This window comes from Xyrauchen texanus, chromosome 4 (genome assembly GCF_025860055.1).
Source record: "Xyrauchen texanus isolate HMW12.3.18 chromosome 4, RBS_HiC_50CHRs, whole genome shotgun sequence".
Taxonomy (NCBI): Eukaryota; Metazoa; Chordata; class Actinopteri; order Cypriniformes; family Catostomidae; genus Xyrauchen; species Xyrauchen texanus.
The window spans coordinates 42,234,135-42,260,799 of record NC_068279.1 but is presented as its reverse complement, the minus strand read 5'-3'; the positions used below and the strand labels follow the sequence as shown (position 1 = coordinate 42,260,799).

Sequence of the window (26,665 nt, the reverse complement as noted above, 5' to 3'; positions counted from 1 at the left end):
GTTACGGCCTTATTCCAAAAATTTATTAAATTCATTATTTTCCTCAAAATTCAACAAACAATACCCCATAATGACAACGTGAAAGAAGTTTGTTTGAAATCTTTGCAAATGTATTAAAAATAAAAAACTATAAAACACATGTACATAAGTATTCACAGCCTTTGCCATGAATCAAAATTGAGCTCAGGTGCTTCCTGTTTCCACTGATCATCCTTGAGATGTTACTACAACTTGATTTGAGTCCACCTGTGGTAAATTTAGTTGATTGGACATGATTTGGAAAGGCACACACCTGTCTATATAAGGTCCCACAGTTAATATCAGCGCACAAACCAAGCCATGACGTCTAAGGAATTTTCTGCAGACCTCCGAGACAGGATTGTATCGAGGCACAGATCTGGGGAAGGGTACAGAATTTTTTTTTGCAGCATTGAAGGTCCCAATGAGCACAGTGGCCTCCATCATCCATAAATGGAAGAAGGACTCTTCCTAGAGCTGGCCGCCCAGCCAAACTGAGCGATCAAGGGTGAAGGGCCTTGGTCAGGGAAGTGACCAAGAACCCGATGGTCACTCTGACAGAGCTCCAGCGTTTCTCTGTGGAATGAAGAGAACCTTCCAGAAGAACAACCATCTCTGCAGTACTCCACCAATCAGGCCTGTATGTTAGAGTGTCTAGAGGGAAGCCACTACTCATTAAAAGGCACATGACAGCCCATCTGGAGTTTGCCAAAAGGCACCAGAAGGACTCTCAGACCATGAGAAACAAAATTCTCTGGTCTGATGAAACAAATACTGAACTCTTTGGCCTGAATGGCAAGCGTCATGTCTGGAGGAAACCAGGCACCGCTCATCACCTGGACAATACCATCCCTACTGTGAAGCATGGTGGTGGCAGCATCATGCTGTGGGGATGTTTTCAGCGGCAGGAACTGGGAGACTAGTCAGGATTGCGGGAAAGATGAATGCAGCAATGTACAGAGACATCCTTGATGAAAACCTGCTCCAGAGTGCTCTGGACCTCAGACCTCGAAGGCTCGTCTTCCAACAGGACAACGACCCTAAGCACACATCCAAGATATCAAAGGAGTGACTAAGGGACAACTCTGTGAATGTCTTGAGTGGCCCTTTCAGAGCCCAGACTTGAACCCGATTGAACATCTTTGGAGAGATCTGAAAATGGCTGTGCACAGATGCTCCCCATCCAACCTGATGGAGCTTGAGAGGTCCTGCAAAGAAGAATGGGAGAAACTGCCCAATAATAGGTGTGCCAAGCTTGTAGCATCATACACAAAAGACATGAGGCTGTAATTGGTGCTTCAACAAAGTATTGAGCAAAGGCTGTGAATACTTATGTACATGTGATTTCTTTTCGTTTTTAATAAATGTGCAAATATTTCAAACAAACTTCTTTCACGTTGTCATTATGCGGTATTGTTTGCAGAATGTTTAGGAAAATAATAGTATACAGCAGGGTGTGTACATCAGTGTCTTTACTTTGTCTTAGCCTGCATCATCTATGCATATTCACAACTCAACAAACACTCACATTTGGACATGAATCACAACTTTTTGAAATCAGAAACCTTAATTACATGAGTCATACATCTTTACTGAATGACTGATTACAGTACAAGTGCAGTCAATTAATGAAGTATAATAATAACCACTATGTATATGTGCAATTTTATTAACTTTAATTATACTTGTAGATGACAAACACTATACATACATTTTGGCATTTAACTTTGTAGATTTGTCTTTGGAGACAGAGTGAAAATGCCAATAACATAAAAAAATATCAGAATTATATAACATTTGATCTTTTTCAAAGAAGCCTCCCTTTTTCTAGATTAATGATGTGCACACTCTGGGCATTCCTCAACCAATTTTATGTGGCAGTCAGTGCAAGTCATGTTGTACAGGCAGCAGTCCTTGTCAAACCAAAAAGCAAGCAGCACAGCCTTCCACAGGTGACATGCTCTTGAGCTCAGTGACAGCTGGACTGAGCACAACAAAAAGTGTTCCAAGACACATTTTTAAATGTTTCAAACTATGTTTAACTAGACACAGCAGTCCTAAAAACACAGGGCTTATGACTAGATGTGCTGAAAACAATTGAGATGTGATGCAACCAAAGTGAGACCCTCCAAAATCATCCGTCTAATAAGAGTACATAGACCAACAATTATAAATAGAGCAGAGGGAAGTAGGTCAATAATAGGGTTATGTTCAGTGATATGGAAATAAAGCAATATGTTCATTTTTAATCAAATTTTTTTAATTACTAAATGCTTTACTTGTCTGTTGCCACAATATTATATAATGTATTTGAATGATCTGAATTATAATATTTATTAGGCCTATATATTATATTTATAATTATTTAAATTATTCTAAATAACCTTTATTTGGGGGCCTTTCTCAGTAAATATTGGTAAGTGATTAATTGTGATTAATTTAATTAATTAATCAACACATCATATGCTTAATTTGATTAAACATTTTAATCAATTGACATCCTTAGAACTAAATAAAATTATTAAAATTATAATAATAAATACTAAACTTCATATAATCCTAACATATTGCATCATGTACATATTGTATGTTGTGGCAGCAGACAAGTAAAACATTTAAACTATGCAACAGTGGCTTTAGAAGACAACATTTTATTTCCATGTCAAGTCAAGTCAAGTTGTTTTTTATTGTCGTTCAACCATATACAGTTAGTACAGTACACAGTGAAACGTTCCTCCCGGACCATGGTGCTACATAAAACAACATAGGACAAACACAGAACCACATGAGACTACACATACTAAATAAAATACCTATATAAAGTGCACGTGCAAACGTGTGCAAAAAGTACGGAACAATACAATAAATAACTACAAATGAACAGGACAATAGGCACAGTGAGAGACAGTTAGAGACCAGTACACAGTATTGCAAAAAGATGACAGTTTCTAAAAATGCCAAATGTAAACATAACATACTATGAGATAGTGTGCTATGGACATAGCAGTTATTGAGGTAGCAGCCAGGTATAAAGTGACAATAATTAAAGTGCAACTCAGGACACGTGTGTATTTGTCAGTCCAGTCTCTGAGTTTTGAGGAGTCTGATGGCTTGGGGGAAGAAGCTGTTACACAGTCTGTCCATGAGGGCCCGAATGCTTCGGTACCTCTTGCCAGACAGCAGGAGGTTGAAGAGTTTGTGTGAGGGGTGTGTGGGGTCATCCACAATGCTGGTTGCTTTGCGGATACAGTGTTTTTTGTAAATGTCTTTGATGGAGGGAAGAGAGACCCCAATGATCTTCTCAGCTGTCCTCACTATACTCTTCAGGGCTTTGCAGTCCGAAACGGTGCAAGTCCCAAACCAGGCAGTGATGCAGCTGATCAGGATGCTCTCAAAGTCCCTCTATAGAATGAAGTGAGGATGGGGGGTGGGAGATGTGCTTTTCACAGCCTTTGAAGAAAGTAGAGATGCTGCTGGGCTTTCTTGGCAATAGAGCTGGTGTTGAGGGACCAGGTGAGTTTTTCTGCCAGTTTAACACCAAGGAATTTGTGAGCCGTCGATGTTCAGTGGAGAGCGGTCACTCTGTGCCCTCCTAAAGTCAACATCCATCTCTTTTGTTTTGTCCACATTCAGAGACAGGTTGTTAGCTCTACACCAGTTCGTTAGCTGCTGCACCTCCTCTCTGTATGCTGATTAGTCATCCTTGCTCATGAGACCCACCACGGTCATGTCATCGGCAAACTTAATGATGTGGTTCGAGCTGTGCATTGCTCCACAGTCATGAGTCAGCAGAGTGAACAGCAGTGGATTGAGCACACAGCCCTGGGGGGCCCCAGTGCTCAGTGTGGTGGTGGTAAAGATGCTGTTCCTGATCCGGACTGACTGAGGTCTCCCAGTCAGGACGTCCAGGATCCAGTTGCAGAGGGAGGTGTTCAGGCCCAGCAGGTTCAGCTTTCCAATCAGGTGCTGAGGAATGACTGTATTGAATGCTGAGCTGAAGTCTATGAACAGCATTCAAACGTATGAGTCCTTTTTATCTAGGTGGGTGAGGACCAGATGGAGGTTGGTGGCGATTGCATCGTCTGTTGAATGGTTGGGACGATAGGTAAACTGCAGTGGGTCTAGTGAGGGGCAGCTGGGTCTTAATGTGCCTCATGACGAGCCTCTCGAAGCACTTCATGAGTGTGATGGGTGTGAGTGCGACAGGACAATAGTCATTGAGGCAGGACACTGAAGACTTCTTTGGCATGGGGACGATGGTGGTGGCCTTGAAGTATGTTGGAATGACGCCGCTGCTCAGAGAGATATTGAAGATGTCGGTAACAACATCTGCCAGCTGGTCTGCACATCCTCTGAGCACCCTGCAAGGAATGTTGTCTGGTCCAGCAGCCTTCCATGGGTTGACTCTACATAGAGTTTTCCTCACATCAGCCACGGTAAGACAGAGCATCTGGTCATTGGGAGGAGGGGTGGTCTTCCTCGCCACCATGTCGTTCTGCACCTCAAACCGAGCGTAGAAGTCGTTCAGCGCATCTGGAAGGGAGGCATCTTTGTCACAGGCAACTGATGTTGTCCTGTAGTTGGTGATGGCCTTGATGCCCTGCCACATGCGCCACGTGTCGCCGCTGGAAGTGACTGTGGATTCTCTGGGCGTGTGCTCGCTTTGCCTCTCTGATGGCCCTGGACAGTTTGGCCCTCGCTGTTCTTAGGGCAGCCTTGTTGAAGTATCAGGTCCTCAGCAGCACACGCACCTCCGCAGTCATCCACAGTTTCTGGTTGAAGCGTGTGGTGATGATCTTGGGGAAAGTGACATCATCAATGCACTTGCTAATGTAGCTGGTCACTGATGCTGTGTATTCCTCCAAGTTGGTAGAGTTGCCATATGTTGCAGCCTCCCTGAACATGTGCCAGTCAGTACACACAAAACAGTCCGGAAGAGCAGAGATGGCTCCTGCTGGCCAGGTTTTCACCTGCTTCTGGAGTGGTTTTGTGCGTCTTACGAGCGGTCTGTATGCTGGAATTAGCATAACAATTCACAATATGTGGTCTGAGTAGCCGAGGTGGGGGCGGGGCTCCACTCGGTACACGCCTGGGATGTTTGTGTAAACAATATCAAGCGTGTTCGCCCCTCTCGTTGCAAAGTCCACATACTGATGGAATTTAGGGAGCACTGTCTTGAGATTCGCTTGGTTCACAAATCTCCGACAAAAACAAACAGTCCGTCAGGGTGAGCGGTCTGCAGTTAACTAATATCCCCATACAGTTCACCGAGCGGTTCCTTAGCGATAGTGCTGGGGGGGAATGTAAACTCCGGTTATAATAACAGTAGTGAATTCCTGTGGAAGATAAAAAGGTCTGCATCTAACCATCACTTGCTCCACCAGCGATGAGCAGCAACTAGAGACTAGCATAGAGTTATTGCGCCATTCCGTGTTGATGTAAACACACAAGCCAACACCGCGAGTCTTACCGCACAGAGCTGCATTACTGTTGGCACGAAACAAAGCGAGCCCGTCCAGCTGAATGGCGGCATCCGGAACTCTGTCGCTGAGCCCCGTCTCCATGAAAACAAAGATGCAGCAGTCTCTAAGTTCACGCTGCATAGTCTGCTGGCTAGCATGCATGGACCCCCGCCCTCTTGCCGCACTTTCGCTTCCTCGCACACTGCTTACGACGTCCCCTCCCTGGTCACCGAGGCCTGGTCTCCGCAGCAAGCTGAGGATGCGTAGCTTCATTTACATAATAACCCTATTATTGGGCTACTTCCATCTGCTCTATTTAAATTGTTCACATCATCTGTGGAAGGCTGTGCTGCCTGTTCATTGGTTTGACGAGACATGTTGCCTGCACAGCTGGAGTTGCTCTGACTGCTCCAGGGGCGAACTGGCCATCAGGAGCTATGGGAGTTTTCCCAGTGGACCGCTGGGCAATGTTCCATCCTAAAAGCGATATGGGTGGCCACCCAAGGCACCAACATGCCATGTGAGAGCCCCAGAATTAATCAAATAGTTAATTAACAAAAAATAACTTTGTTGATGTTAGTGACTTTTACTTTTGAAAACAAAATTAACTTTTGCCATGTTTCATTGAAAATGATCCTCCAGCATAACACGCATGCACCTGATTATTTGCATACATATCACAATAATGGTGACAACCACAAACAACATTAAATATAAGATGAGCTTTGAATAATCCCAAAATGACAAATAACTGCAAGTTACAAGAAATACAATAACAGCACCATAAAAAAAAAATCAGCATACAATAAAGCTAAGAGCAGATGCTGTCATTTGCATAATTTTTTCATACCACAAAGCATTACTTTAAACTGGAGTGCAGCTTCTTATCACAGTATTATTAGACTCAGATCACACACCTTGCTCGTTGAGTCTTACTTTGTTTAAAGGATGGCAAAAAATGCACTAGTCCTAGCATTGGGATTAGCTTTATATATATATATATATATATATATATATATATATATATATCTGCAAAGATCTTCAGCTCTGAGAGGTTTATTTATACTTTACATATATTTTAGTAAGTTTGTTTGTTTTTTGTTTTTGTTTACATATACAGTATAGTTTTGAGGTGTTATAGGCCCTATTTAAAATATGTAGCCTAATTTTATTTCATCTAACTATTTTAAATACCAGTATTGTGAAACATTCCAATGTTGGGAAAAAAGCTCTTGGACATGTTGTTTGTCTGAGCTTTAAAGTGCTTATTTTAGGCCAGAAGGTCCAGGGCCACTTTTTAGTTATATTCCACCCCTGCCTACTGCCACAGATTCTAAAAAAACAAGGTGGTACATCAAGCTTGAATTGTTTTGATGGTAGGAACGCTCCTTATTACATAATGTATGTTCAGGTCCGGGCATGATTAATTGCATTTAAAATTTTATTTTCATTATTTTCATATGGCCTAATTAATCACATAAAGCATGTTAAATTGACTGCCCTAAAAACTGTATATATGCTAGAAGAAATAGTCCCTGCTAAATAATAGCATATTATTCTATGGGTGCTGGTCAGTGATAGTACACAGTAGCTAGATTAGCAGGTGTTTCATGTCAGAGCTGTTACTATATTGTGTATTTTAGTACAGCTGAAATGCTGAATTAAACAATCAGCATTCAAGAACCATTTTATTATAATATTTAAAGTATTACACCTTTCTTATTAAATGTAACACCCATTTCTGCTTCAAGCTCTAGCCATTATATTCATCTTTAACCATGTAAAGTTGCCATTATAATGCAGAGCTCAATATTAAAGCTTGTCTGCTTGTACGGGACAAGTGGAATTTTGAAGAGGCAAGTGAAAGAGAATTTTACTTGCCCGACTGGACAGGATCCCTGATTAAAACTTCAATAAAAAAAAAAATAAACATCTGTATTTGTGATATAGCCTAGGCCTGTGTCACTTATTACAAAGTTTATATTCATATTTACAATGTTTAATTCTTATTTTGCTGTCTAAATAAATTAAAAGCATATCATTTTGTCATTCACTAGCACTCTAGTAGCTACGCATTGTTTGATTCACAGGTGACTTTACATGCACAATGCTCTGAGAGCATTCGCACTATGTGGATACGTGCCCGAATAGTCAAACACATTTTTCGCCAAAATGCCCATCTTGGTGAGATGTTCATATAAATACAGAGAGTTATGTCTAAAGTGAACGTAAACAGTGGGGAAAAAAGTAGATTTGTAAGTAGGACTTGTTGTGACCTAATAATAGACCTGCTGCTTTCTAGTGTGTCCGTAGTATTAATCAAACAACCATTAAAATAGACCTATAATCATATTTAATCTAACTACACAATGATCACTGTAAGACATTATAGATATTACAGTTTAATTAAAAAAAATTTAAAAACAATTTTTTTTATTAATGCATGATTTCATGTAAAGCTGCTTTGAAACAATATGTATTGTTAAAAGCACTATACAAATAAAAAATGGCTTGATTTAAAATAAAAATGAGAAAACCACTCACTGGCTGTATAAATGTAGTAGTATAAAAATAACTCTAGTATAGTATTAAGGTATTATAATCATACAGGGAAGACCAGAAGTAGTTTTATGTTGAATTAATTCTGAAATTTTACTTCAAAACTTGATAATGCTTTTAAAACTCTTAATTTTTTTATATTTTATAGTGTTTTTAATTTGATTCTATATATTGCTTTCCTATTGTAATTTTAATACTGACTGTTTACTACTAATTACTACTTTACTAAATAATTACTTAAGAACAATTAGCCTATTATATAATTAACTAATGTGTTAATACTAGGCTATTATTGGTTGTGGTATTGAAATTGGTTTAAAAACATCATCAAATTTCAATACAGACTATTGACATTTTGGTATTGTGAAAATGTATATTGTGCATGGCAGATCTTGCTGCAATAACATGATTCAAAAGTAGATCTCATTCCATAGAAGTGTGAGCACTCCTGCTGTAAATGATGGCAATAGAGGCTTTTCTTTATTTGTCTACGGTGCGTATTCTGCATAACATTATATAACTACCATTTGAAAATAACCTCCTCCCCTAACAAATGCAGTTTACATTTCTGTCATGGAGAATAAAGTTGATTGTGTAGGTAAAATACTACTAGGTTGGACATCTGTTGTAATTTAAAAAACATACAACAGAAACTTTGACATGTTACTTGTGCATGTACTTTTAGCCTACTTAAATGTCCTTTTTTCTCTCTGGACAAGTAACTTTTTTACTGGGACAAGCGAATGACCGAAAGACAAGTACATCAAAATGCTTAATTGTGAGCCCTGTAATGATACTATAAACATCAATAAAAGTGCATCTGTTTAATGACAGTGGCCTGGATGGTAGAGGGTTACAGGGGGTTCTTGCTGGACTAAACACAGCTGGCAGGTGTGGAGAGCTGGTAGCCTCTCAATGGGTGGCACTCTCCTGACCTCGCCCCTGCCACTCCTCTGGGACCACGCAAGGTGCCAGGGCAGATTAGTGACTCCATGGCACGCTGGCTACAGGCAAGCACATAAATGTATTTTCAGCTGGCCCCTGCTGGCTTGTGACGCCCACAGTCCTTAACTGCTTTTGACTTCGAATTATCCAGCCAAGTTTATTAGATGCCCCAGGAGCAAGTGGGTCAAGACTAAGCTCACAACAACAGAAGTTGCCCAGCAGAAATACAGTTAGCAGAGACTGAACAGTGCTGTGGAAACCTGAAAGGACATGTTCAACACCATGATCTACTGCTGCTTTTGCTGTGTGTGCCACATATATTTACTGATAGTAACAATAGTTACTAGTTTTATTATTTATTGTGAAAATTCTCTCATTATTTTCTCATCCTTGTGCCATTCAAAATCTTTATTATTATTTTCACAGTCCATATGACTTATTTCCAAGCCTTCTGTAACAAACATATAATTGCATTACATTTCACATTAGGTTTTAAAATGTGCATAATCAGATTGCAGCTACTTTTTATGGATTACATGCAACAGCAGAAACTAGTGCGTAATTTACTGATTATGCTCGTAAGTTTTAAAACAGCTTCTGAGTCAGAGCCTGAAATATGTGCGAAAGGCCTAGTCAGTCAGCACTGCATACATTGATATTATCCCTTTTGTTTTACCTTCTCAAATAGGTTATACTCAGCCACTGAAAAAATAGAAAAATGCTGTTTGATTTCACGTTTACTAAAGTTTAACGAAAGAAGTGTTTATTGATACTTAATATTATAGTACTTCGAGGCAGATGAGAAGTACGAGAAATTGAACAATTATACACAGAATTACCTTAATCTAGAATAATACGCTGACATTCTGCTGGGCTATAAAGCGATTTGGACTGGTGCTAGCAAGTCTGAGTTTTGTCACATCTGGCAAATCTCAACTGCCCTGAGAACATAGGTGTATCTGAGAAAACCACAACAAAACCCCTCTCTCCTCTTTGTGTTAATCTGATAAACTCCCACACTCATCAAATGACTGACCAGAACATTTGCTCATGGTGGCCATGGCAACCCTTGAAATCACAGAATGATGTCCTCCATTGTTCATTATTACAACCAACTCTCTACACTTAAAATTATTATACTAATCACGAGGCATGTTTTTGGCTTACCATCTCACATGAAGCTTAATTCATTAACATTTGACATGGACTGAATTATACTGAATTATAACTGTATGTAATTGGTTGTCTTTTAAATTCCAGAATGATGGTGTGATGTATTTTGGGGTTACTTGCAGTTACAGTTCTCTTATGAAATTCACTTTTTGAGTGGGAAATTCACAAACAGAACAATAGGTCATGAATTAATTATGTTGAGGGGAGGACAGAAATGACTATATGACCCAGCAAAAGACATGTCTGATTGGCTCTAGACACTTTTGGGGTGTGTCCAACCTCAACTCAACAAAACCTCCCACCTAGGACGAACTCTCTTCTCTTTGCTCTCTTCTGCTCTTCGGCTCTTCTTGCACACACACTTGGACATCGTTTCCGGGGAGTTTTCCCTTGCGGGAATCCTCACTTCTGGGGCTCCGCCTGGTCATTCCATCATCCATCAATGCAACAGACAAAGAACTTCCATAAGCCAAACCAAAGGATATCTACTTCAGCGCCAAGCAACATAATGCCAGTACCTCCAAACTTTGGCTGAAAGTGCTGGTGTCTCTTTAATATAATTTGAGTAACCCGATCTCTAATTGGTACTAAATGAAGTATGGATGGTTTTAAATCAAAGTCTATAGACTATAGACATAAAGTTAATTGTTCTGTTACAGATAATTTTCCATTCATCTTCTGTCAAAACTCACATACCAACCCAAACTTATGTTTGTTTGTATGTGTTAGTTTAGCTGTTTGTTAGTTTATTTGAATGTTTTAGTTTAGTTAATAAAGATTTATTTGTATTAAAAGAGAAGTTGACTGTGCATCTGAATAAGTCATATCGGTCCCTTGAAATCTGTCGATCCTAAACTACATGCTCATAAACAGAGTTTCAATCTATTTGTGATATTATTTTAAATGGTCATGAAAGTAATATTACTTTAAGAATTAATCTTACATTCCGATCAACTCATTGCTGGCAGAAGACTTTAATCGGATGTAAACATTGATTCTTTTAATTCCCTTATTGAAATTCCTTACATATACACTATTAGCAGATACAATGAGCCTTTTGAATTACATATTGAATGGTGGAGAATTTTAATCAGATTTCTAATCTGCTCAGGTGTCATTTATCTTGCATATATTTCCCTACATTATTTTGCCGGTCGAATGCAGCGAAGATTCTTAAACAAATTAAGAATTTATTTATAATTTACTACAATACAATTCAAATGAATGATTCAATTCACTAAAATAATACGCAATCCAAAAGTAATCAGAATACATTAATTTAGTGTAATCATTAATATTGCAATACTGATTACAATTTAATTTTTTTTGTCATTTGTAATCAGTACTTGTAAAATTAAAACTTTCAGAAGTAATCAACCCAACGCTGGCTATACAATAGCCATACACTTGTTTTGTGTGAGGAACACACCAAAACATACAGTATTTGTTGTTATTTCCTGAAAATCTTCCTCTCCATCGTAGCTCTCAAGTCTCATTTTCGTTTTCATACATTCAAACTTGCTGCCTCAAGACGTGTTGTGCCAGGTTTACTATTAATTTAAGTCAAATTTGAAAGTCAAGTAGATGGATAAGAAGTATTTTCTCCATAGGCATGTCAAATCTTAAGTTTTCAATTCTGAGATTAATCCCAAAATTATAACCTTTGTTTTGACTAAAAAAATCAGGAGGAGAAATGACAAGGTACAAGACTTAATTCATGTCAGTTCTAAATTCTATAGAGAAGAATTGAACTACACATCCCATAAAGCATTGCAACTATAGAGAAATCTAACATACCATAAACAATAAATCATTAAGTATAAAATATTATAAATTAGAAGTTTTTTAGCAAAATATAAAACAGTATGTGATTAATAAATTATTTGATTGTTTTCAATTTTTATAAGAGTGGGCAGTTTCCCAATCAGATACTTCTCTAATTGGAGATATGTGAAGTGTAGTTCTTCAATGAAACTCAACAATTTTATTTATTCATTTTTAATTTTATTTATGAAGTTAAAATCACACCGACTTGTGGCTTCTTGTAAAATATTATGTCATGTTCACTCAATCATGTTTAGTATTTTTATTTAGGTCTTCCTGGTTCTTGTCTTGTTATGTGATCTTCCTCTTAAAAAATTAATTAAATTAAATTGATCAATTGTCACACATTATACATACATTTCTGCATATACATGGTGAAATTATTTATTTTTCACATATCCCAGCTAAGCTGGGGTCAGAGTGCAGCATCAGCCATGATACGGCGCCCCTGGAGCAGATAGGTTCATGGGCCTTGCTCAAGGGCCCAACAGTGGTGTCTTGGTGGTGTTGGGGCTTGAACCCCTGACCTTCTGGTCAGTAACCCTTAACCGCTGAGCCACCACTGCCCACCATATGTCAGTTCTTTGAGTAGTATGATTCTTTGCTCATCTCTTCTGTTATGTGTTATGTTTCCTATTGTTCATTAGTTCATCAGTCTTGTCATCTGTCCCTGCTCTGTGTATTTGTATCCCTGTTTTTTGTTCAGTGGTCATCAGTGGTTAACGTAAAGTTGATGTAAAGTAATTTTGGTTCTGGTGAGTTTCTTGTTCTTCTTGATATTGGATATGTTTGTTTTTTGTCAAGTCCTAATAAACTGCACTTTGGTTCTTATAACTTCTCGCTATGAGCTTCCATACGTTACACTTCTTCAGAAGCATATACCATTAATTAACAACCTCAGAGCTTGTAGTTGGTCGGACTTGAAAGGTTTAAACAGTATTGCTAAAAAAAAAAAAAATCTCTATTGAGAAAATTATTGGGATTACATTTTTTTCTGCTACTTACGGAACCCTGCTGTTGTGCTCCATTTGTCAAATATCTAGAATTAGGCCATGCAATGAAATGTTTAATTTTAACATGAAAAGCTCTTTCAGTGCTTCCCCCTCACTCTGCTCTTCCACCATATGTCAGTTCTTTGAGTAGTACGATTCTTTGCTCATCTCTTCTGATCAATTCTCTATATTGATGGTATATGTATAAGAGTGGGAGCTGTCTTGAAGGCCTACATATTTTATTACACAGATATCCCCAACAGCGATGAATCTCAGGGCTTAGGTAGACTGCAGTTCCCAACCTCCATTCGAGATTAGGTTCTCTGATTACAGTGTCAGCTGCCACAGACCCCTAGATAAATCATAGATGGAATCCCAAAGCAAAGCTTAGGTGATCTATTAAAGCAAATCATTTATTATTAAAGACATATGTGTCCATAAAAAAATTTGTTGGTGGACCTGGAGGAATAGGATAAAAACTGTTTTATTCGGTTCTGTTTTGGTATCTCTCTGGGTATATTAATGAAATGTCCTCAACTTTTATCCTCTAATAATAAAGTTAGTGTGTTCATGTTGTGCATTTGTTTGTGTGCTGTGAAAAAAAATAAGGACTGAATGCAGTGAATAACAATTGCTGCTTCGAAAGAACAATGCCTGAGGATAAAAGATGACAGTCGAAGTTCCTAGGGGGTTTTATTTTAGGAAGCATGTTTCTAGTAAAAATATCTGTTTTCCATTTAAAAATACTTTCGAATGCATTATTCCCATGTTTATTTGCTAGTTTCTTTTGAGATAAAGCTTGAATGACACTTTAAACCTCTCTGGTGGTTGATGATTTGAAATTAATTGACTTTAAACTGATATCTCCTCGCTGTTTGCGTTGAAGAGATGTAGAGCCAGTGTTTATTGTGCACACTCTACAGAACACAGTGAATACAATCAAAGCCCTGCATCTCTCTTTGCTCTCCTCAACAGGTGTCCATGAACTGCGACTATGTGTTTGTGAATGGAAAAGAGACGCGTGGTTCCATGAATGCCCGAGTGATTTTCAGCTTTGAGCACCTGAGTGCTCCTCTTGAACTCACCGTCTGGGTGCCCAAACTGCCCCTTAAAGTGGAGCTCTCAGACAACAGACTCAGCTTCATCAAAGGCTGGAGGGTGCCCATATTACCCGACCGCAGGTAAAACACATCACTCATCTGAGCATGTAAACAGAGTCCAAAATTAAAATGATAGTTCTCCCAAAAATGGAAATTATGTCATTATTTACTCACTTTAATTTTGTTCCAAACCCACATTACTTTCTTTCTGATGCAGAATTTTTAAGGTACATTTTTGTCATTCTTTTCCATATTACAAATTGAGTGACATTTAGGGCTGTCAAGCTCCAAAATGACAGAAAAAGAACCGTAAAGGTATCATAAAAATAGTCTATATGTCGCATGCATAATATTTTCCAAGTCTTCTGAATCCATACTATTCAGGTTAAAAGCACTGTTGTCCAACTTTGAATGATTTTTATTTTGGAGTAAGCTTTCTTCAATGAATCTTTTGATCCAGTTCGTAAATACGGTTTGAGTGATTAGTTGGAAACACATTTCAACATATACTAATATATATTTAAAAAAAAATTGTTTATGTGAATATTAGGCAGTGGATTATAAACTAATGAGCTGACCTCAGTATCAACTCACTGACTTACTAATGTAGCGAATCAGCTCTATATTCTTCCACCGTTAGGTAGTGAATCAGTTCTATGAAATATTAATAATCAATCATAACTTGTTATAATCGATTATGAATATTTGGATCAGTTAATCGGGTTAACTTGATGTAGCTACATTAACATTACAACCAAATACTCGGTTCATCCCGTGAACACTCAATTTTGGTTATTAATTAATTAATTAATAGAAATGTACATTTCGGGGCAAGGGAAATGTCTTTCTTACTAAGTATTAAGAGCAAGTAGTCAAAATCTATGATTAGTGACTTTAGATATGAGCTTGAGACACAGACAACTTTACATGTGACATGAACAAGACTTTATTAACTAGACTAAACATTTAAACTACTCTAACATACATATACATACATTCATACAGTTTACCAAGGGAAAGAGGGCTGAAGCAGAATACAGGAAGGCAAGAAGTTATAGCATTGTTTGAAGTTCAGCAGATCAACAGCCTGAGCAAACCATCATATTAGTTCTGACACGCCCTTTTTAGAAAGGGGTTAAGGATGCTTAATGTATCAAATAATGAGACTAAGTTTGATACTTGCATGTCCCATTTGAAATAAACTGTCCTGATGCAATTTGTTGAGGCTCCAGTTGATCTTTGATGTTGTCTTGATGAGAGAGAGAACCAGTGAGAGTCAGAGGATCTTGGTGAATGGGCAGTCAAGGCCGTAGGTAGCCTGGCGCACGCTTGGGAGTCCTTGGGGCCTTCTAGTGTGGCATCATTCAGCGAGAGAGTGAGAGAGCACAAGGCTCAGAGGGCAAGAGAGGCAGGAAGCAAGAGAGGCTAAGAGTGAGCGAGGAAGAGCTAAGAAGAGGATGAGAGGAAGTGGGCGCAGCAATTTTATACCCTCGGAAACAGGTCCCACCTCTCATTGGCTCGACCAATAAGAAGGGTTTGAGTTCTAGGCGGGAATTTGGTTTATTGCTCTTTGTTGTAAAATTGCCCATTGCATGTGCAAGAAAGAAAATAGGAAATATACTTTTAATACTAATATGTTGTTGTTATCGACATATCATGTACACAGTCATTTCAATCTTCAAAATACCAAGTTATAGAGACCAAATATGCCACACATATGATTTTGGTTAACCATAGTATGCAAAGTCTGAAACATTAACCCATTAGTTTGCAAGAAAACATAGATCAAGCACATTTAAGGGAAAATGTGAGATGGCACATTAGATACATGTCAATATTTATCACATGGATATATAGAATATATATATAGGATTAACAGGGTTCATTTCTCTTTCTCAGTAAGAGAATGAAGGGAGGGTCAGCACTTCTCTGAACATTCCTTTGGAGGTCGTAAAGGCCTCCATTACTCTGGGCATGAGAGAGTTCCTTTGTCAAAGCTCATTTGCATGTTTATGACAGTAAGAGATTTTGGGCTGAATGACTCAAAAGATAGTAAAACATCGCGTAATATCATTCTACAGAGATCTTATATTCGAATTCAGCTCGGACAAATCGTAAGGTTTAATTTGATACCAAGAAAGGTATATTTAGTACACTTAATAAGGGAATATACACTGAAGCTATTAAATATGAGGCCTCAGAGTTTAAAACACACAACGAAACAGTTCTAACGAGTTTGATATACCTCAGAAATACACAACATACAGGGATTACACGTATTTCATTAGCAATATGCAGTTCTGTGTTTAACTGAAAAACACACACACACACATTTTTACGTTCAAAGTTTCCCCTTCCTGTCCACACGATAAGCACGTGGTGAGCATGCGGATGTCACATGCGGTTCTCTGTCAATAGTTCATTGTCTCTTTGTCAATACATTTATTGTGCTTGTGGAGGCTGGTTGGCGCTATTTCAGTAATTAGGGGAGTTTTTAACAGTAAGTTCTTGTTTGTTCGTGAATCTGTTAAGGCCACTGATCCTCCGCCATACCTTACAGTCCCCCTTTTTCGTCAGGTGATGTCCCTGTTGGAGACATCATCGGACGACAATCATCACAATGGCGGATGGCAGGTGAATCATGAGGGTTTTGTAGAAGGTGGTTGTTCCACGGTGGGTGATGTAGACAGTAGCCACATCCAGGTCTCTGCAGCAGGTGCAGAGGCAGCAGGTGCCTTGACAGTGTGTCACCTGTCATTATGAAGTCAGTTCTTTTGAGGCAGGTGCTTGTTTTGCGGCTGCAGGGAGTGGTTATGGGCATTGTGTAGTGTGGAGAGAGTTTCAGACTGACCTAGTACTGGTAGCAAAAGGGCAGCAGGTGGCCGTTCGCCCTTGGTTCGGCACCCAGTCACCAGGTGTCTGAAGTCTGCAGTGTTACTCTGCTCTGGCAGCAGTGCTGACTTGAGCTTGCCTGAGTGGTGTTGGGCAAGAGTCATAGGTTTGTTCTTCCCAGTACTCCTCAGGGGAGTTCTGTTCCAGGAGCTCTTTGCTAGTGCTAGCAGCTCTTGTAACTCAGTAACAGGCGTTTCTAGCTGTCTTTGTGCAGCCTCTGTTTGGCACCTGTTTGAAAGGTGTACAGGAGGATGTTGTTGTAGACTGCTGTGGGACGTCCTGTGGTGTTTGCTGGGTGAGGCCTTGTGTTTGTTAAAGGCCTTCTGTGTCAGGTCACGCAGTTGTTGGATAGGCATTGTGTGGGGGCAGGCCATAATGCCTAAATGGTGACTTACCATAGGATGGAGGTTTCGGAGGAAAAGGCTCTTGAAGCTGGCGTCCTCCTCCATCCCAGGTATGTTGCGAGCTCGAAGTAAGCTCGTCTGAGTCTGTGGTAGTAAACATAGGGAGTTTCATGCCGACCCTGTTTGGTGTCTAGGGCAGCGATCAGTCCGTTTTTAGACTCTGAGAATTCCCTTATGATGGCTTGTTTCAGCTGCTGGTAGTTAGACTGGATGTTTTCTGGCTGTCGAGCCAGAAAGCGTCGCAACTCTGGGCTGGACGTGATCCAGATCAGATGGAGTCTATCTTGATGGTTCACACTCATCAAAGACTGCAGGTGAAAGTCAATGTCTCGCAGGTAAGCGTGGACGTCGTGGTCTCCTGCAAGCTCTGGTGTAAATGCAGGGATATGTCTGGCCATTCGGTTGAGGTCTTTGAGTGTTGCTACACGTGTCGTTTCAAAATTCGTCTGAATCAATCCTCTTCCTTCCGCGGCTGCAGAAGCTTTAAGGAAACTGTCCGATGACGTGTTAAGCATAGGGGTTTGTCTCCTCCCTTTGTAAATCTGTGCTTGGCTGGGGAGGTTTCTCTGCTGATTGCAAGTGGGGAGTGAGATGTCTCTCCTGCTGTGGTTCCTTTTGCAGCAGGTAAGAGTGTCTCAGTTCTCGTTGGACCATGTCAAGTTCATCTTTGGTGTTGTCCAGCTGCTGAGTCAGCACTTTAACTTCAGCTCTGGACACATTCAGTTGACCTTCACAGGCCATGATTCTGGCATCTTTGTCCAAGAGTTCAGAATTTGCTGTTTTTAACAGTGAATCTTTGTGAAAAAGTACCTTTTCCAGGTGCTCTCTGGCTGTCTTTTCCAACTGCTCTTGTTGTTTAGCAGCTGTCAGAGCCGTTTGAAGTCTGTGGATTACCTCCTGTGACTCCCTTCTGCCAGGGTCCTTGTGTCTGTCCTGAGCCTCCATCTCTAGCTGGTCTATGCGGTTTTTAGCATGTGTCAGCTCCGTTTGGGACTCAGTGATCTGGCGTTTGAGGTTGTTTACCTCCTGTTTCAAACCTGTGAGGTTGTGGGCCAGGACGATAACCTCAGTCAGATATTTGTGCTCATACCTCTGGTTTGAGTCGTCTGTCATTAGTTCTTTTCCCTCGTTTTCCAGTTGCTTTTTGTTCTGTTGCTGAAGGTCGTCAGCAGCCATGGATAAAAGGGTGTTCCTCAAAACACCTAGCCAGTCCTTTTGGCCTGCCATCTGGGCAGTTAGGCTGAGCATCTGCAACATTTTGGCACACTTCTGGTGAGAGTAAGGGCAAGAGACTAATGCAAGATCAAACAGAATTTGGAGCTAAAGGCAAAGTGAGACAGCAAGGTGTATAATGTACAGCTAGGTTTTGCTAGGTGTGGTTAACAATTGAAATGTGTTCCTGATTATTACTATCTTAGCTGCAAATAGCAGGATGCTCAGATTTGTGTGGATCTGAGTGGCTTTGCTAAAAGAGCGTAAGCCTAGATTTAATAAATGACTTAAGATGTTTCTTTGGGTCAAATTATTTATCAGCACTTACTGATAGCATACAACAGGCTTGATCTTTGAACACATGAAGAAGAGAAAGAAAGAGGAAGAAAAGAGCTTTCCTATTAGATTGTGTCTATTAGTGTTGCTCAAAATTATGCCATAGAAATCGTCTAGATTACTAGTGTAGCTGGCTCATAAAATTTAAGCAACTTGTTGCAAATAAACACAAAATCGAGAAGAAAAGTATGTCTAGTTACTTTTGCAGTTTTATGGGGAAATAAAACCACACTAGACCAAGAAGGTTAAATGGGAAAATAAATAGCTGACTTCTATTATTAGTAAAAATAATAAAAAGACTTGAAGAAGTGATTAAAATAGCAGAATAACCTTGTATTGGGAATGATCAATAGCACTTATGATCAACAATTAGATTTGCTTTGGACATCATTCTATAGTTGGTCACAGCTGTTGCGTGTTCAAGACCACACAATGTGTTTGTCCCTCTATAAAGTTTAGTCAACGTGCCATTGAAAGTTCCCAATAACTATAAAAAATATTTTCTATCTAAAACAGTTTACATGTAATTAAGTTTTTAGATTTAATTAACAAAGTAACTGCAAATTTAGCTGAACAGCGTTCAGTAAGGGATGCACCTGAAAGGTGCAGGTGAAGTTAGATGAGAAGAATTAAAGTTAAGGAAAGAGAAAGTGAGAATTCAGAAACCAGAAATGGGGTTAAAGGAAAATGGTTTAGATCACTTCACTCTGCATGCACACAAGCTGTAGATAAAGGCTTCATGTAAATTATGCTAGCAGCTAACTGTTGAAGCTATTAGTTAGCTTAGCCTAAGCTAAGGGGCTGCTAAGTTGGGTTAGCTTAGCCACCTAGGCTGGTTTGTTTACAAAATGGCGTCGGAAGGAAACACATGCGCTATCTGGAGTGAGCACTTCCTGTGACAAGTCGTTGTCATGGGAACCAATGCACTTCAGAGTTTCAGTGAGTGAAACACAGTTTTGATCACCAGGAAGCTAAGCCTTTTAGATGCACAGATAAAGTTTAGATGAAGGACATCAATCTAACTATAATTTGTAAGGCCTTTATACAGTGAAAAGGGAGCATCGCCCAAATCTACATTTATATAACACTGTACTGAGATTTCTTCATCAGAAACAGGTTAAGCAATCAATTCTGGTACAGTTTACATGCCGCTGAGCTGAGATTCCTTCATCAAAACAGACTTACACTTTAATATTGAAATTAGGGTTTCTCCGCTAAAATCATATTACTCGTACACTGATACCTTTTGAAAATATGCTTAAATGTGTTAAGACTCTTTCAATTACAGTAGAGATGTCAATTCAAACCATCACTTTATCCGCATCCAAACAAGCCAGCAACTAGTGAAGCAAATGCCGTTTCGCATGTCATGTCCTATTCTGACCGGAATTATTCAATGCACACTTTTAAGTTGACAGTGGTTCAAGCTCGTAACCTTTGTTTAATCATGCCCGCATTCTCCACCATTATGTAGCGAATCAGCTCTATATTCTTCCACCGTTAGGTAGTGAATCAGTTCTATGAAATATTAATAATCAATCATAACTTGTTATAATCGATTATGAATATTTGGATCAGTTAATCGGGTTAACTTGATGTAGCTACATTAACATTACAACCAAATACTCGGTTCATCCCGTGAACACTCAATTTTGGTTATTAATTAATTAATTAATAGAAATGTACATTTCCGGGGCAAGGGAAATGTCTTTCTTACTAAGTATTAAGAGCAAGTAGTCAAAATCTATGATTAGTGACTTTAGATATGAGCTTGAGACACAGACAACTTTACATGTGACATGAACAAGACTTTATTAACTAGACTAAACATTTAAACTACTCTAACATACATATACATACATTCATACAGTTTACCAAGGGAAAGAGGGCTGAAGCAGAATACAGGAAGGCAAGAAGTTATAGCATTGTTTGAAGTTCAGCAGATCAACAGCCTGAGCAAACCATCATATTAGTTCTGACACGCCCTTTTTAGAAAGGGGTTAAGGATGCTTAATGTATCAAATAATGAGACTAAGTTTGATACTTGCATGTCCCATTTGAAATAAACTGTCCTGATGCAATTTGTTGAGGCTCCAGTTGATCTTTGATGTTGTCTTGATGAGAGAGAGAACCAGTGAGAGTCAGAGGATCTTGGTGAATGGGCAGTCAAGGCCGTAGGTAGCCTGGCGCACGCTTGGGAGTCCTTGGGGCCTTCTAGTGTGGCATCATTCAGCGAGAGAGTGAGAGAGCACAAGGCTCAGAGGGCAAGAGAGGCAGGAAGCAAGAGAGGCTAAGAGTGAGCGAGGAAGAGCTAAGAAGAGGATGAGAGGAAGTGGGCGCAGCAATTTTATACCCTCGGGAAACAGGTCCCACCTCTCATTGGCTCGACCAATAAGAAGGGTTTGAGTTCTAGGCGGGAATTTGGTTTATTGCTCTTTGTTGTAAAATTGCCCATTGCATGTGCAAGAAAGAAAATAGGAAATATACTTTTAATACTAATATGTTGTTGTTATCGACATATCATGTACACAGTCATTTCAATCTTCAAAATACCAAGTTATAGAGACCAAATATGCCACACATATGATTTTGGTTAACCATAGTATGCAAAGTCTGAAACATTAACCCATTAGTTTGCAAGAAAACATAGATCAAGCACATTTAAGGGAAAATGTGAGATGGCACATTAGATACATGTCAATATTTATCACATGGATATATAGAATATATATATAGGATTAACAGGGTTCATTTCTCTTTCTCAGTAAGAGAATGAAGGGAGGGTCAGCACTTCTCTGAACATTCCTTTGGAGGTCGTAAAGGCCTCCATTACTCTGGGCATGAGAGAGTTCCTTTGTCAAAGCTCATTTGCATGTTTATGACAGTAAGAGATTTTGGGCTGAATGACTCAAAAGATAGTAAAACATCGCGTAATATCATTCTACAGAGATCTTATATTCGAATTCAGCTCGGACAAATCGTAAGGTTTAATTTGATACCAAGAAAGGTATATTTAGTACACTTAATAAGGGAATATACACTGAGGCTATTAAATATGAGGCCTCAGAGTTTAAAACACACAACGAAACAGTTCTAACGAGTTTGATATACCTCAGAAATACACAACATACAGGGATTACACGTATTTCATTAGCAATATGCAGTTCTGTGTTTAACTGAAAAACACACACACACACATTTTTACGTTCAAAGTTTCCCCCTTCCTGTCCACACGATAAGCACGTGGTGAGCATGCGGATGTCACATGCGGTTCTCTGTCAATAGTTCATTGTCTCTTTGTCAATACATTTATTGTGCTTGTGGAGGCTGGTTGGCGCTATTTCAGTAATTAGGGGAGTTTTTAACAGTAAGTTCTTGTTTGTTCGTGAATCTGTTAAGGCCACTGATCCTCCGCCATACCTTACACTAAATTGCAAGATAACAAAATGCTAAGTAATGGATAATGTGCAGTCATTGGGTTGTTATCGGAAAATAAACCCTGACATGGTGATCATTACCCAGACACAAAGTGGATACTAACCAAATAAATAAATAAACAGACATAAAATATTGATTTGTAATGTAAATTATATGATATGTAAGAAGAAAGAAACCGCCGAACAGCTGAATTCCACCTCCGGTTTGCGTCAGAGTACTTTTGATGTTTATTTTTTTTTTAAAGATTTTCTCGACACCTCATTATCCACCTTATTACAAGACTACATGCTAAATAAAAAAATACATTGGCATGAAACATGAAACAAGCTTACTTGTAGAAATCACAGTGTTCCCCTTCTGTCACTCACTCGACGTTGTGTGGAATGAAGTGAAACAAGGGGTCTTCCTAGGACGCCAAACACACCTCTGAACCTGAGAAAAGGCAAATGTCAAGTTGGCAGACAGAATTTGCATGCCCCACCTGCCTGGGCAGCGAACACACTGAGGTGGCGTTCGTGGATGGCTCATGTACTCATTGCGAGAACATGACCATGGCAGCGTTGTGGTCGTGGCTCTCCTTCCTCAAGGTGAATGCCACTTCAACCGTCTCCAGATGATGCACCTTTTAATGTGGGCAGCCTTCTAACAGACATATTGTGTTATTAGAGAGCCCTGATAACATTTACAATTTTCAAGACTAAATTAGTGTCTTAAAGTGCTTTCAATGTATACTTTATATCAGTATGTGCATTGCTACTGAAAAGCAACTACATTTTGATAATTGTGTGTTTAGCAAAAGATATTATAAATGGCATAGGCGTTATACATTTCATTCCAGTGGCTATTCGTATTTGGAGTTTTGGCACCCTAAACTATTAAATTGCATGGTGAATTGGGGCAGTCACACTAATGTAGATTTCAAGTATGCAAAATTACAATGGACCATGAAATAAATGTAGGCAACAGGATATGACATCATGCTCCAGGGGTTCTGGCTTGCCCATGCTCTCCATCTAACATTAGATGAATGCGTCCCCCTGCGGCGGTAAAAGCCCTGGCAGCTCTGCCATAGTTCGAGCCAAGTCCTCGGCCCTGGTGTAGAGCTGCCCGCAGGAAGCTGACACCTCCCACCTCACGGTTCGGCGCTAAGACCCTCACCCCTTCCTGCCGTCACTTATTCAGCACTTAGACAGACCTCTGTTTTATACGGGCAGGAGTCCCCCTATAGCAGGGGTTCAGATGCGTTGTAGTTTCTACGGACGCCTCCCAGTTGGGGTGGGGTGACGTGTGCAACGGGCACATAGTCTCTGGCTCCTGGATGGGGCCCCGGCTGGGTTGGCACATCAACTGCCTAGAGTTGCTGGCTGTATTTCTTGCCCTGTGCAGATTTCTGCTGTTGATCCGCGGCAAGCACGTGTTGATTAGCTCAGACAACACAGCGACAGTAGTGTATATAAATGCACGCCATTCATATCCTGGGCAACCTAAACACCACAGCGGACGCACTGTCACATCAGGTTATACTCAACGGAGAGTGGAGACTCCACCCTCAGGTGGTCCAGCTGAATTTGGGCTCGGTTCGGCAGAGCAGAGGTAGATCTGTTTGCCTCCCAAGATTCCACCCACTGCCCTCTCTGGTACTCTCTGATAGAAGCCCCCCTTGGCACAGACGCGCTGGCACACAGCTGGCCCCGGGGGCTGCGCAAAAGGCGCCCAGTGAGCCTACTTGCACAAGTCCTGTGCAAGGTCAGGGAGGATGAGGAACAAGTCATTCTAGTGGCCCCCTATTGGCCCACTCAGTTTTTGTTCTCGGATCTCATGCTCCTTGAGACAGCATCTTCCTTTCTAAAGGACCTTCTTTCTCAGGGACAGAGCACCCTCTGGCATCCACGCCCAGACCTCTGAAACCTCCATGTCTGGCCCTTGGAGGTGATGTGGGAGATCTAAATGGTCTACCATCAGTCGAACTAAAGTCCCTCTCCTGGGAGATGGCCCTCCTGATTGTGCTCACATCCATCAAAAGGGTTGGGACCTGCAAGCGTTCTCTGTCAGCGACCCTTGCCTGGAGTTCGGTCCGGCAGACTCTCACTTCATCCTGTGACCCCGACTGAGCTATGTGCCCAAGGATCCTACGACCCCTTTCAGGGATCAGGTAGTGAACCTGCAAGCACTGCCCCAGGAGGAGGCAGACCCAGCCTTAGCGTTGCTGTGTCCGGTGTGTGCTTTGCACACCTATTTGGATCGCATGCTGAGCTTTAGACATACTGAGCAACACTTTGTCTGCTTTGGTGGACAGCGGAATGGGAACGCTGTCTCCAAACAGAGGCTTGTCCACTGGATCATGGATGCCATTGCGTTGGCCTACCAGACCCAGACTGCTCCCACCCCCTTGCGGGTTCGAGCACACTCTACAAGGAGTACAAAGGTTCTGATTATTCCAATATCTTCTGTGATGTATTTTCCGCTGTATGGTCCCCCTGCTGGCGGACCCATGTCTCCCTTGGGCAGAGTTCCCACTGCCCCCCGGTCGCAGTGTTTGTAGAGCTCCTTCTCACCGAGGCAGGACCTACCACCCTGCCACTTCCATATGTGGCTGGTAAGCCCATGTGACGTATTGGCATTAATTTACAGGCTACATTATAGACCCACAGAATGGCTGATCTTAGCTCACTCTCGAGAAAAGAGCAAGCTCTCCCCAGTTCAGAGCATCTCTTTTCTCGGCATGGAGACTCAGTCACAATGGTAGCACTCCTCACAAACGAGCATGCGTAGTCAGTGCTGAATTGCCTCTCGTCATTCAAAGTAGACACCACGGTTAATCTAAAGCAGTTCCAGAGGCTCTTGGGGCATATGGCATACTCAGCCATGTTCGCACTGGTAGGGTTGATGCATATGAGACCCCACCAGCACTGGCTCCAGACTCAAGTCGTGAGATGGGCATGGCGCCATGGCACGTATCGTGTGATGCCGTCAGCTATTCAATCTCTGGACAGACCTCTGTTTTCTGCGGACTGGAGTCTCCCTACAGCAGGTGTCCAGACGTGTCTTGGTCACCACAGACACCTCCCAATGGGGTTGGGGTGCCGTGTGCAACAGGCACGCAGCCGCTGGCTCCTGGATAGGGCCCCGGCTGTGTTGGCACATCAACTGCCTAGTTGCTTTTTTTTATTTAGTTTTATATAACCCTTATTTAACCAGGGAAATCCTTTGAGAACAAGTCTCTTTTACGAAGGAGCCCTGGCCAAGAAGGCCGCAATAAAAGTTTCACATAAAATACAAAATATACAATAAACATGCAAAACATAATACATTAACAATACAATTAAACAGCCACGCTTAAAAAAAATACAATGGCCTTACAACAGTTAGAGATACAATGTAACAAATTACAATACAATAGACTTATCCTAATTTGGGAAGCAGGGACAGGTGCCCATTGTGCCTGCTTCCCGATACTTTACTAGCCTCTTAAAGTGACCAAAGGAGACCAAGTTATCAAGTTTTTTCTGTCTGTATTCCTTGCCCTGTAGTGGTTTCTCCCGCTGATTCGGGGCAAGCACGTCTTGATCCATGCAGACAGCACCGTGATGTTAGCATACATAAATCCCCAAGGTGGCTTGCACTCTCGTCATATGTTACAACCCGCCTGCCATCTAGTCCTTTGGAGTAAGCAGCGACTCAGGTTGCTGCACACCACTCATATCCCAGGCAGTCTCAACACAACAGCGGAGGCGCTGTCACGACAGGCTCTGCTCAACAGACAGTTGGCGTTCCTGGACCATGAGGGTGTCCATCGCCTGCCCGCTGTGACCTTTGTGGCTCTGAGAGCGAGGTCGGTGGCAGAGCGCAGTTCCTGCAGCACATCGGGGTCGGGACTACCCAGGTGCAGTTCTTTAAGTGCCTTGGCTTAGTGGACCTGCAGGAGAGCCATGTCATGCAGGGAGGAGGAGGCCTGTCCAGTGGCGCTGTAGGCTTTCGAGGTCAGCGACGACGTCATCCTACAGGCCTTGGAGTGTAGTACTGGGCAATCTCACCAGGTGCCGTTGTTCTCAGGGCACAGGTGGATCGCAACCGCTCTGTCCACCTGGGGGAACTCTGTGTACCCGTGTTCCGCCCCAGCCACCGTCAAGGGTATTGAGAGCGGACGAGTGAAGAGGCCGGTTCCGGGCAGTAAAAGGTGCCCTCCACGACCTCATCAACTCGTCATGCACCTCCGGGAAGGAAGGTCGGGGTGGGGGGGGGGGTGGGGTGGCTGTAAGTGGCGCCCTGACCCAAGGTACCAATCGTCAAGCTGTGAAGGCTTTGGGGAG

At 41.1% G+C, this 26,665-nt stretch overlaps 1 protein-coding gene across 2 annotated transcripts in view; it reads left to right on the top strand.

The window, feature by feature from the left end:
- The window catches only part of LOC127636407 (transmembrane protein 132E-like), a 509,951-nt gene that overhangs the window by 466,538 nt on the left and 16,748 nt on the right, over positions 1–26,665 (top strand). For both annotated transcript variants that reach the window (XM_052116876.1, XM_052116866.1), the window contains exon 6: positions 13,949–14,154. In XM_052116876.1, the coding sequence (XP_051972836.1) occupies positions 13,949–14,154 (206 nt within the window). The remainder of the gene's footprint in view (positions 1–13,948; positions 14,155–26,665) is intronic.